The sequence below is a fragment of the Oratosquilla oratoria genome, chromosome 12 (assembly GCF_046742065.1).
Source record: "Oratosquilla oratoria isolate Oo_2021 chromosome 12, ASM4674206v1, whole genome shotgun sequence".
NCBI lineage: Eukaryota > Metazoa > Arthropoda > Malacostraca > Stomatopoda > Squillidae > Oratosquilla > Oratosquilla oratoria.
In genome coordinates this window covers 13361410-13375455 of record NC_134788.1, presented here as the reverse complement: position 1 = coordinate 13375455, position 14046 = coordinate 13361410, and the positions used below count along the sequence as shown (strand labels likewise).

At 39.8% G+C, this 14046-nt stretch overlaps 1 protein-coding gene across 1 annotated transcript; it reads right to left on the bottom strand.

Moving 5' to 3' along the window:
- Window positions 1–348: 348 nt before the first annotated feature.
- On the bottom strand, window positions 349–12579 carry LOC143030559 (BTB/POZ domain-containing protein 6-like). Its single transcript, XM_076193708.1, has 6 exons — window positions 12484–12579; window positions 7509–7669; window positions 3455–3685; window positions 2258–2353; window positions 1892–2031; window positions 349–1770 (listed from the first exon to the last, which is right to left on the bottom strand). The coding sequence occupies exons 2-6, from the start codon at window positions 7647–7649 to the stop codon at window positions 1200–1202; spliced, it is 1179 nt and encodes a 392-aa protein (XP_076049823.1). The 5' UTR covers window positions 7650–7669; window positions 12484–12579; the 3' UTR covers window positions 349–1199.
- Between the last annotated feature and the right edge of the window lie 1467 nt (window positions 12580–14046).

Sequence of the window (14046 nt, the reverse complement as noted above, 5' to 3'; positions counted from 1 at the left end):
CGTCGCCTATCTTTACATCTACAAGAGGGAGCAATCAAAGAACATCATAGGAATTTTCATAACGCTGCACTCAGAAGGGATGATTTGATCAATAACACCAAAATTATTGAATCGAGCAATGACTCTAGGAGACAACAATTACTCGAAGCCTTTCACATTAAAGACAAAGCTCCAGTCATTAACATCCAGAGCAATCTAATCTCTTCTATCCCATTATATAGAAATAACCCCCCCTCCCTCTATCTCTTCTCTCTCTCTCCCTTCGCCTCCACCTCTTCCCTCACCCTCGGTGACCACACCCGCCTAACCCTCCCCCACCCCCCAACCCCCTTACCCCTTGACCTCTGAGATCCTTGTTGTCTGCCCCCCTTTTGTCTGACCTGATCTTAGGTATATATATAGATCGGTCATCCTCGGCTTGTCACTCTCCCCTCTTTCTTCCCTTTAAATGTAAGTCTTCGTATTTATGTTCACAAAATTGTCATCTTTATTATTTTTTTTCACCATTACTGTTACCATGTAATTTTTTTTATTTTAGTTAAATCTTGATATTGTCTTGTACCTTTACTGTTACCATGTAGTTTTTGTTATTTCAGTTATATCTTGATAATGTCTTTTTCAAGACGAAACGTCGATTTCAAATAAGAACAAATGGAAGAATATAGAGACCTAGTTTCAATTCACCCGGTTAATGGAAAATCTCTAATCAGGACAATCGAGAATACGAAGAAAAAACTGATCAACTACAACAATGCTGTCGTTTTTAACTCCACGTATGTATATATATATATATATATATATACATATGTATATATAATATAATATATACATTTGTATAATTAGGTGTGTTTTAGTAAGGCACATGATGATTTCTGCACCTTGGAAATTACGTGAACTAAAGGATCCGAATACAACAAATGAAACGCTTCCTTAGGACTGATACTGCCTCTCTGATAAGACACCAGATTATATGAATAATAATAACAATGGCGGCGGCGATGATGATGATGACGGTAATAAAACGGCTCTTCGCCAAGCGATTCCTATCGGCTTCAGGTCGCCGCCGCCCGCCGTGCCCCCTTCCTCCCTCGGTCGTGCAAAAAGGGGCGAATCCCAACACGCCCACTCCTCCTTCGGCAGCCGGCCGGACCCGGGGTGGCGTGTAGCGGCGCGGCGGCCAGGCGGGGCTTTCCCCTCACTCACTCCGAGCCACAGCCAGAGCTTCTAGATTCGCACGCATACAGGGCACACTCAATACCCTCCCATTCACGTGACAGGGTTACATTCCCCACCCTTTGACTTCCGCCATCTGACCCATTCGCAACTACTTCCGTTTTGGGGGTAAACCATACATTATATCTTTTGCCCCTCTCAAGGGCAACAGGCGGTGCAAAAACGAATTCAAGACCCTCAGAGGATGTCGAGCTTATTACAACATTGCCCCCATCAAAATCCTCTATCTCAAGGGTGCCAGCACCTGGTGCATCCAGGCGATGGACACAGATATTCCTATCACTCCTAAGCCAGGGAATCAAACCATAACGCACTTGCGGCTCCAATGTCTCTCTGTCTCCATCCGGGGAAAGGTGAAAGCGGGAAAGCAGCCCTTTCGGGAATATTCCCCTCAGCACGTCCGTGCCGACCACGTTGTCCACGAACTCGTCTTGGAACATGTCGAGGAACCGCACCTCCCTCAGCAGGTCGTCCCCGATCTCCTCCCGGAGCGCACTCCCCGACGGTTCCTCCTGCTGGCCTAGCTGGGCTTTTCCCCTGCGACAAACAAGAGGCACAGAGATCACTTTAGCGTGCGGGGTTGATTAGCGACTACCAAAACATAGTCATGCACTGTGCAAAGAGGAACAGAATGGTCGCCACGAGTGCGAGTACTTACCAGGCAATCAGTCCTCTGAAGGGAACAGCCTCGGAAGAGAAGGCCAGGGTCTTGTCCGTCAGCAAAGCCCTCAAGGTTTTCTTGCTCAGACGAGACACGGTCTCAGGCAGCATGACGGCGTCGGGGTCGCGGTCCAGTATCTGTGGGTCAAACAGACCATGCTTCTGAACATGTCGACGAATCCAAGGGACGGGCGACAGCTGACGCGACCGAGCGTGCAATGCCGCCGTGCTTCCTTACGCTCTAATGCAAAGAGAGGCGTCTTTCAACCATGACGGCTTTGGACCCTAGTTCCAAGAAGTGTAGATATCACCATTTTACCCGAAAGGAACACCAGCCACGACATCAGGAAACGGACCCACGTACCTCTTTGCACTTCTTCTTCACCGCCGCGTCCTCATAAAGAACCGAAGTCTCCAGTACTGCCGGCATCGTCTCCGCCTTCACGTTGGAAGCGATATACTGAAGACAAAAAGAGTTTCCCTAAGCTAGTGTGAACAGTCGAGTATATCATGATTCGCTATTGCATCTTTGTCCACAGAGAGACCCGTCTGCTGCCGTGGTGTTCAATAATGACGCCCAAACTACTACTACTACTACTACTACTACTACTACTACTACTACTACTACTACTACTACTACTACTAATGATAATAATGATAATGATAATAATAGTAATAATAATAATAGTAATAATAGTAATGATGATGATGATGATGATGATGATGATGATGATGATGATGATGATGATGATGATGATGATGATGATGATGATGATGATGATGATGATGATGATGATGATGATGATGATGATGATGATAACAATAATAATAACAATAATAATAATAATAATGATTAATGATAATAATAATAATAATTAATAATAATAATAATAATAGTAATAACAGTAATAAAAGTAAAAAGAAGAAGAAGGAAAAGAAGACGAAGATGACGACGAAGATGAAGAAGAAGACGAAGAAGAAAATGAAGAAAGAGACGAAGAAGAAAAATAAGACGAACAAGAAGACGAAGAAGACACAGAAGAAGAATAAGACGCTGAAAAAGAAAAAAACAGGAAGAGGAAGAAGAAGAAAAAGAAGAAAAACTAGAAGAGGAAGAAGAAAAAGACGAAGAAGGAAACGAAGAAGAGGACGAAGGAGACGAAGAAAAATAAGACGAAAAAGAAGACGAAGAAGAAGAAAAAGAAGAAGTAGAGAAACAAGAAGAGGATGAAAAAATAGAAGACGAAGAGGAGGAGGAAGACGAAGAAGAAGACAAAGAGGAAGAAGAAAACTATGAAGAAGACGAAGACTAAGAGTATGAAAACGAAGAAGGAACGGAAGAATAGAAAAAGAGGAGCAGAAGAAGAAGAGACATAAGAAGAAAATGCAGAAGAAGAAACAGAAGAGGAAACAAAAAGAAAGAGAAGAAGAATAAAAAGAAACATAAAAAGGAAAACAAAAACAAAATTGAAAAAGAAGAAATATAAGTGGAAGAAGAAACAGAAGAACGGTAGAATTACTATGAAGGAAAGCAAGGGCAGCTGGCCTCCCTACACTATACCTTCACACATTCTTTCTTTGTCGACTCTATCTCGTACTTGTGGGCCAGAGCGTACACCTTGAGAGCCTCTTCCACCGACTCCAGGTCCACCCGGTCCAGGTACATGTGATCCAGTAGCTTCTGGAAGGAGTGACGAGGGTCCTCTGGAAGGGTGAGCTTATCGGGAGCCTGGGGTCCATTCAGCATGGCGAAGAACACGGGGGAATTCGTGCTCAGGATCAGGCTGTGGACCTGAGGGAGTCACGTACAAGGTCCATATAGTATAGGTCAACCCACGAGCGCTCCGCTTTTTCTATGTTCTGCGCATCCGTGACATCAATGGACGCAGTAGGGGTTAAACGCGGGAGCGTGTGTCAATCTGTGCTTGCCTCTGGGCGAGACAAGGTCACACCTCTCTGCCTACTTGTCCTCACCGTTCATGTGGTTTCACAATGCCTTCTTGTGCCGTGCGTAGCTGTGCTAATTTTCGAGTGAAAGGGAAATCAAATGTTTATTATTTTCGGTTTCCAAAAGATAAAGAAACCAAAAATCGCTGGATTCGGCTGTGTGGGAGAAAAGACCACATAAACCCACTGACTCAACGTGTATGCAGCAAACATTTTGAGCAATCAGCATTTCAGAGATATATGAAATACGAACTCCTTGGAATACCAGTGCCTCCAAGTTGTATAGCATTCTAGCCTGGTGCAGTTCCATCGTTACATTTACCATTAGACACGGGTCCATCAGTATTGCAAGAAAATAGACCTCCGACCAGTCGCCCAGTTCCAGATTTAAAACCTCTGCCTGATTCAAGTTTCAAGCCTTTACAGACTGATGGTGAGTAGGATACACTTATTTTGCAGTTTCCATCTAACTGCTGTAATAAAAGCTTGATGTTTTGACCAGTGTTAATTGAATTATTGTGCGTGAATTAACGTGATTAGTCTCAATATAATGTGTTCATGTAACTTGTATGTTTTTGAACGTACAAGCTCACAGTGATGGGTTCATGAAATGGTAAACAAACACATCTAATTATTTCAGGAAATGCACCATCCCAGGGTAAGCCAAGATGACCACCACCAGGTCCACCAGTGTTGCAAGAAAATAGACCTCCGACCAGTCTCTCAGTTTCAGGTTTAGATCCTCTGCTTGGTCACTTGATTGAAGCCAATAGAAGGCTTAAGCAAGTGACACAATAAAGAAATTATCTGCGTAGGGAACAGAAACAATGGGAAAAAGAGAAAAAGCGTTTACAAAGTATATTCAAAACTGCATATGACATAGCTGTGGCTCACATTAAGAAGGGACTTGGGAAATCCTTTACAGAAACACAAATAGATGCAATGTTAAATGGAAAACAACCAGCAACTTACACAGATAATGATATTAGTGAATCGCTGGTACTGCATGGCTACAGTTCAAAAGCATACAAATATCTAAAGGAAAAGAAGCATCTTCCTCTGCCTTCTGTAAGTACGCTCAACCGCCATGTGTCAAAGCTTGACTTACAACCTGGTGTGTTATTACCAGTAATTCAGCTTTTGAAAAAAAAAATGTCAGATATTGAGCGCCTTTGTGTACTGTCTTTTGATGAGACAAGTGTTGCATCAGACTGGACATACGAAAAAGGCACTGATGTAATATATGAACCTAAAAAGAGACTGCAATGTGCTATGTTAAGGGGACTGACAAACCCTTGGAAACAGCTAGTGTACTACGACTTTGACACTAATATGACTAAGGACATACTGTATAACATTATTGTTAAGGTGGAAGAAGCTGGATTTTTAGTTGTTGCTATGATATCGGATATGGGATAAACAAATCTTAAACTCTTACAAACACTTAGTGTCACCATTGATAACCATAGCTTCACAAATTCAGCTTCTAGTGACAGGGAAATTTTTGTTTTTGCTGATGCTCTACATGTCATAAAACTAATTAGAAACAATCTTTTAGATTCTGGATTCAAATTGGATGGTAAAAATGGACGCGAGATAATCAAAAGGATTGTAAAAGACTTAAAAACAACGTTCCGACTCAGCGACAAACACATTGATGTACAAGGTCATCGAAGAATGAATGTTCACTTAGCTGCACAACTGTTGTCTGAAACTACAGGTAAAACAATTAAGTATTTTGGTCAGCAAGGCCTTTTAAAGAGTAATGATTGGGAAATGACTAGTAAATTCATTATGGTAGCAGATCGTTGGTTTGATCTCTTTAATGCAAGGGTACGTATAGACTCAAAAAATCCTCTAGAAATGCCTATGGGTGGAATTCGGAAGAACAAAATCACATTTTGGAAGATATGATTAAAACTGCTAAAGGAATGAGAGCGGGTGGAAAAAATCACTTGTATCAATTTCAATAAGGGTTAATTATTTCTTCAATGTCCCTCTCAAAGTTATACAAAATGTTGAATGAAAGATTTAATGTAACCTTTTTGCTAACGTACAGACTAAATTAAGATTGCTTAGAACATTTATTTGGCTATCTTAGACAAATGGCAGGAGCTAATGACAATCCATCTCCTGTACAGATCAAACATAGAATTAAAAAGATTCTTCTTGGAAAAGAAATTACTCTGATGGGTATGAGGTATAACACAGTGAAAGAGTGTACAAGTACAAACATGTTGGATGCAGCACTTACTAAAATTAACGTTAATCAATGTGCTACTACTTCCAAAATTGACTCAAACAATTTGGATGAAGAACTTTGCTTATCAGCAATGGTTTTTGCTGTGGATGATGAGCCAGACTGCTATGAACCCCTTTCATTTGATGTAAAAGACATAGCTTTTGAAGTAGCCATGGAAACTGAGGGTCTAAGGTATGTTGGTGGGTTTATGGTAAACAAATTTCCCCAATATGAATTCCTAGGATCAAGTGTGAAGGACTATGATAATACATGTATTTCTACCTTAAGTAGATTGGAAGGAAAACTAAAAACACCTAACAAGGAATTTTTTGACCATTTGAAAACCATGGAAAGGTTGTTTAATTGTTACCATGGAGATTCCAAGCTAAAATCTAAAAAAAATGCCATGAAAAACTTGACAAAATACATGGTCAAATTCGTACCTTTACCTGGGGATGTCATAGGTTCCTTCGTTAAATGCAGAATTTTTTCAGGATGAGAGTATTAAACAGAAAAATAGTGGCACAAAAGATTGGCAACAGAAAACTATCAAAATTAGGAACATCAAAGGGAATCCCACATAACAGTGCAAACACATTGTAAACATTAAGTGCTAGCACTAAACTACTGAAAGTGTAACTAAGGTGTAAGAATGTGTAAATAAGGTGTAATTAGTTTGTATTGAGTGTATACTCACAAGAAGGTATATATTACATAAGAATCAATGAATATTGTGTTTTGTCGATCTCTCACCTTGAATTTAGTTATGTATGTAATGTAAAATATAACTCAGAGAGGTCATGGTGATATTAGTAATAATATAACGAGTATATCATAGCAATAATTATTATATGGATCATGTGAAGGTCTGTCTCCCTAGAACACCCATGTAAAGAAATTCCACCCCCAGAGTAAACTGGCAAGATGTGACCTTACACATCTGTCCCCAGGTCAGATCCGAAGGCGAGGTTATATTCACACGTAAAGCCATGTGAAGACCTACCTCCCCAGATGCGCTCATCAGAAGATCTGTCTCCCCATGTCCGTCTGGGAGACAGATCTCCAATTAAAGTTAGTAACAGTAGTAATATTAATTATTATTATAAGAGAGAGAGAGCGGGAGCAAAGAAAGAGAGCGAGAGCAAGGCCTTGAGCGGGAGCAGAGAGAGAGAGAGAGAGAGCAGGAGCCAAGGAGAGGGGGAGGAGTAGGAGAGACTCCTGACAGATCACGTGGGATGTACCCAGTGACGTCCCTAACCCCCCACTTCCCCCGCTAGGTACTTGGACCTGCGCGTGCGTTGACCTATACTATATGAATATTGGTCACGTATTAAGTCCAAAGCCTTCCTCTGGGGCAACGCGCGTGAAAGCACCGCCCACCTTGCTCAAGGAGGGAATGATATTCGATGCGAGTCACCACACTTACTTTGATAGGCTCCTCGTCGTCTGGAAAGAAGATGTCCAGGTCGCTTAACTTGCTCGAGGTGTACAGGTACTGCATGCGCTCTTTGCCGTTCTTCAACATCGACTGCCATTTCTTGAAGCGCAAGGTTCCGGTATCGACCATATTAGTTCTTCGGCTGCTGCCTGCAAATGCCGACCGGTTCAGCCGTGTATCTGTCAAGATGAGCCATGTATTCTGCCCCTAAATTTGCCACAACACAAATTCGCACAAAAACATAGATACAGCATCCCAAAACAAACTCAAGCGAAAAATCATTAGAAAAGACTGAATTGGAGCTAAACTGATAGAACGACCGGGAAAGACCCTGGAAGGGCGAACAAATTTATAATACTAATCAGAAAGCACCCCACCCACAACCACCTGCTGTTTACAAAGGAGTAGCATGCCGACAGGAGAGCTTTTGGTCCATAACTAGATCGGATGCGAAAAAAATATAATAATGATAAATGGATAATAACAATGTAAATAATGATAAAAAAAAATTGTAAAGTTAAATAATAAACAAACAATAACAAACAAATTAACAAATATTACAAAATAATTGGCAGGCATTACAGCATCTTGCTTAGGTGTTTATTTAAACGAATCTTAAAGCTTCGAACTGAACTACATTGCACTGCCTCTGCAGAACTTTATTCCATTCATTTACTACTACACGGTTGGCAAAGTTGTTTCTACCCACTTCCAAATTAAGTACATTTCCTGACAGTTTGAGACCATTATTTCTTGTCGCATTCTCATCAAGTGTGAAAATTTTGTCACTTTTGATGTTGTCAATTCCCTTTAGAATCTTAAAGACCTGTATCAAGTCACCTCTGAGTCTACGCTTTTATAGGGAAAATAGATTCATACATTTTAGTCGATTTTCGTATGTTTTGTTTTTTATAATTGGAATCAATTTTGTGACTTGCCGTTGTACTTTTTCCAATCTGTCAATGTCTTTAATGAGATTCGGTGACAATACGGTAACATCATATTCCAAATATGGACGAACTAACGGTAGATATAGCTTGTTAATGAGAGATGGACTTGGAAACACCATATTCCAAATGTGGACGAACTAACGATTGATATAGCTTGTTAATGAGAGATGGACTTTTGAAGTCAAAAGATCGCGCAATCAGTCCAACGATCTTGTTTGCTTTCTCAGAGGCTAAAATACACTGCTCAGATAATTTCAGATCATTACCGATGATTACGCCGAGATCCTTTTCACTATCCACTTTTGTTAACGAATTTCCAAATAAATTGTAATCTGTTATTTTTACCTATGTGCATAACCTTGCATATACTTGTGTTAAATTTCGTTAGCCACTTTTCAGAGCATTGCTGTAGTTTATCTAAATCTTTTTGAATGCTTAACTGGTTCAAGTGATCATTTGCCATTCCGGAGAGTTTTGTAACATCATCAAATTTGGAGACAATAGATTTCAGTTTGTGGTCTGTATCACTTATATATACTATGAATAGAAGTGGCCCAAGAATAGAACCCCTAGGAACTCCACTCGTAACACTTTTCTATCTAGAAGTTTTGCTATTTTGAACTCTGTTTTTGATTGATTAACCAATTACTAGTCCAGCTTAATAGGCTACCACTTATTCCATGTGAGGCTAATTTAATTGTCTTTTGTGGGGGACGGTATCAAAAGCTTTTGCAATGTATATATATATATATATATATATATATATATATGTATGTATATATATGTATATATATATATGTGTGTATATATATGTATATATATATATATATATATGTATATATATATATATATTGAATCTATATTGTTTATTTTGTCATAATTCGAGATGACTGTGTTGTAGAATTCGAGTAAGTTAGTCACGCAGGAACGTTTCCCTTTGAATCCATGCTAGAACAGTTACTTTCTAAATGGTGTTCTATAGCATCTCTGATGATAGTTTTCATCATTCTTCTTACGATTAAAGTCAAGCGGCCTGTAGTTATTTGGTTTCTTTTTGTCATCTTTCTTTTTTTATTATTATTTTTTTTTAATATGGGAGTAACGTTAGCTAGCTTCCATTCTCTTGGGACATCTCCGGACATGATGGATTTCTTTAAAGTAATTTCTAATGGAACAACATTTTAATTCTTAATTTCCTTTAAGATTATTGGGTGCCAACCATCAGACCCTGGTGTTTGATTAACTTTGAGTTTATCTATACACCTTTTAATTTTTTCTTTTGTTATATTTACCGTAATACACTAAGTCGTCGGGTTAAAATACACATTTTCCAATGGAATTTCTTCGCAGTACAACCACAGGCAGATAATAAAAGATACTATTGAATTCATGAAACAATACACGACGACACTCGCCTTCCTCGTCCCTCCGCCATCTTTGTGTACCGTCCCATCCAAAGCAGGAGACAATGCACAATGCGATCGGGAGGGTGGGAGGGAGGGCGAAGGGGGCCGGCTGGAGGCAGGGAGGGAAGGAGGAGGAGGGCAAAGGGGAGGCAGGGAGGGTAGAAAGGAGGAGGAAGATAAAGAGAGTGAGGGAGGGAGGAGGAGGGAGATGAAGGAAGAAGGGAGGAGGAAAAGGTGCGGGAGGGAGGAGTATGGAGGTAAGGAGGGAGGAGGAAGAGGGGCGGGAGGGAGGAGTATGGAGAGAGGGAGGAGGAGGAGGAGAAGGGGCGGGCGGGTAAGAGGGAAGGAGGGGGAAGATGAGGAACAAGGAGGGAGGGAAAGAGTATGAGGATGATAAAGTAGTCTATTCTAACCTAACCTAACTAACCTGCATAACCTAACTTGTATTTAGTAATTAGTAATTCAGTAACTCTATTTCTAAAGATCATCCGGGTCGTTGTCATTGTCATGGATGCTGACAGCCTGATTATTATTGTACCTCGAGCGATTAACAAATGACGGCAGAACCCCTTGTTCCTTCAAAATGTCCAAGGAAACCCTATTGGCTTTGTAACAGCGCTTACTAATGTCACCTGGAGTTGGAGAACCCGGTCCACGACATGAAAGCCATCGTCTAACTGACAGTGACTGGACTAGACAGATAACAACATGGCGTCTCAACTGTATCCTAGTGGCTTCGTTCATTAGTAGATTAGCTTGTAGCAAGGTGTTTTATCTATTTCCCCCAAGGAAATCACATATTACGTTCATATATTATAATCTATAGAATTGATATTTAATTTTCTAATGCTAAATCATGTACATATGCCCAACTAATACAATACTTAATATTTCATATTTGACTCAGTGAAGATGTTTTAACTAAAATGTGATAAGTTGTAATAAGACATCACCTAAAAACGGTATATTAGAATGCAGCCAAAACGTCCCATATCTAGGACATTTAGGCCATGGGTGTTTCTGCAACCTAGAACGTTTGGGCTGATGCATAGACATAAGTTCACAATAGAAAATTGAAAAAAAAAAAAAAAATACATGTTATTTATTTCACATTCATAAAAAAAAAAAAAAAAAAATGGGTAAATTTATAGTTTCACCCAACCATAGAATTTGATAAGTGGCTTATGTATTTCTGATGAGAAATGTTGTGATATGAACGATGGTTTACATAATTTCCGTCGTAAATGCGTACTTTTGAAGTAATTAAGTATTGAAGTTATGCACTTATGCCTACATTTCCCTAACGATCTGGAGGGACGTGTGGGAAATCGGGGTTTTTGGGTGGGGAAGACTAATAAATGGAGTAATGCGCGTTGCAAAACAGATATAAAATGTAGAAGATGACTAAAGAAACACATAAAAAAAACAGAAATATCCCATTTCGTCGGATCATAAGTATTTGTGACTATAACCGCTAAATTTAGGGAAGCCGCTAGAGTTGGTAACTCTAAACTAAACTCACCTAACCTAACCTAACGGAGGTAACGTTAGTTTAGTTAGGAAGTCTTGCGCGGCTGGAGTGGACTTCGCTAAATGTAGGTGATCTAGCGAGACATTTTTCGAAACGTTTGGAAAACAAACATGGCTACCGCTCGCGTTAGGCGGGACTCCGGTCCTAAAATGTGATTTTTATGCTTTTGTTTTATGTTTTTTAAGTGTTTTTATTCATTCTATACCTGCTTTGCAACGCGCATTACTCCATTTATTAGTCTTCCCCACCCAAAACCCCGATTTCCCAAACGTCCCCTTAGATCGTTCGGGAGATGTAGGCATAAGTGCATAAATTCAATACTTAATTACTTCAAAAGTACGCATTTGCGACGGAAATGATGTACACCATCGTTCATATCACAACATTTCTCACCAGAAACACATAAGCCACTTATCAAATTCTATGGTTGGGTGAAACTAGAAATTGTCCAAGAAATGTACCAGGTACATTGGGCCTTTGGATACATGTGAAGCAGGCAATCTATCACAATTTTGTTCACTTAATACTTATGTTTAGCTTTTTTTTTATTATATCAGTACATATCTATTTTTCAGAAATAAAAATCAAAGTATATGAACCGTAATATACCTGATAATAACATGATAAATAGGCACACTGGGTTCCCCCAAGGTACCACACAATCAATGTACCAAGCTAGTCATTGGGCTTTTACCTAAGCCGACTACATATTCGTAAGTTGATATCTTATGAGAGTCAATACACATTTATCAATCAAAAACAAAAATAGAAATACATAAGCCATAATATCCTAGGCTAATGTATACTGGGCTTTACTCAGACCCAGGCTATGCAGCAGTGCAATGTCCTGACAGCCAGGGTATCCCTGGCAAACATTTCATGATATCAGCTATACTGTAATATTTAAGGTATGTAGCAGCCATAGCCCGTAGTTGTTGTTGTTTTTTTCTAAAGAATAATTCCACAAGAATTTTCCCACATTCTAAACATAAAAATTAACCAAGTTATGACAAGCAATGTATTTGTAACATACTTTGGCCCAGTAAAGATCATTTAAAATCAGTGTCAATACACACCTGTAACTGATACTGTAAATCAACTTCAGCTTGTTTATTACTACAATTTGAAATTGTTTACCAACACAGTGCAACTCGGAGAAGGATCAATATGGGGGCTTCAGATTCATCATAGAAGATGTGGTTTTTAAGGGGTAGCTTAATCAAATAATAAAAACTTCCACTAGTCTTAAAAATCTGTCAATTAAATATGATTATTTAATAAGATATGACAACCTGAAAATTACCCACAAAATATGTTGATCTCTTGAGTAATCTGTATAGGTGGCATCACTGGACCATGACGACAACAACTGACTGAACAGTTGCCAGTTCGATATTTTTTTAGACACTAAGAAACAAAACAAAACCTGTTTTACCTCCATTTACTCTTAGGTACATTATTCCATATATATACATACACACACACACACACACACACACACACACACACACACACACACACACACACACACACACACACACACACACACACACACACCTCTCATGGCGCTGTGGTTAGAGCTCTGGCCTGCCACTACGGAGGTCCGGGTTCGACTCTCGCCCGGGGCTGAAATAATATCAGTATCGCAGCGCTGAGGGGTGTTACTCCAACTCTCGTGGGCGGGGAGTTGGGGGTGTGTGTGTGTGCAAGGTCATAGCATTACCCATAGATCGGACTTACGAGCTCTGAGCTCTCTTTCAGGAGGGAAATAGCTATCGATCACGAGTCCAACACGTGATCCAAAGACCAAGTGAATACACACACACACACACAATACCCTTAATACAATGCATTTAACTGATGACACCTACATTTCAACCTTCAACTTCACATTGCCTGAAAACTCTCCTCCTTTGAAAATTAAGAGAAGACCATTGTCAAGATCTCCCTCAAATGATTTACATATACCAATCATTGTTATACCTTTGCTTTCAATGTTGGTGGCAGCACTGATTGCCTTTGTTGTATTCCGGAGGTTGGCTCTGTCAAGGCAAATCAACCATGTAACCGCTTAATTCATTTATATGTACTATTTTAGTGCCTTATATATTGACATACATATTATTCACATCTATAGGTATTATGTTTATGTATTATTCACCATTTATTGCATGAATTATGTATTTTGGAGGGTTGCTTATTTCTTGATAACCAATTACGCAAGGGTAGATTAGCTTATTCTAGAAATATATTAGCAAGCCCTGTAAGAGGGAAATAAGAAATTGGTCGGGACGACCAACGGTAGCTGCCGAGCCCTGTAAGAGGCCGGTAGTTGTACGAATGGTAATCAGGTTAGGAAATACATGGGTATTAAAATCCTGAGTCAACAAGTCAAGATTCGACGCCTACTGTTGTTATAAACAAAGATTGGAAGGCGCCGTTCTGTCTATGTAAACACACCGACGGAGGTGACTGCTTTATAATCACTGATGTAATCTAAACTGTGTTAGCTGCAGACCACCTCCGTGAAGACATACCACTTGCGCAATGACGTCATGTTTTTGCTTCTATGCTTTTGCTTATGCAGCAATAATTCTGGAAGGACTGTAACAGCCTCTCGGATTGGAGGTAAATGGGTA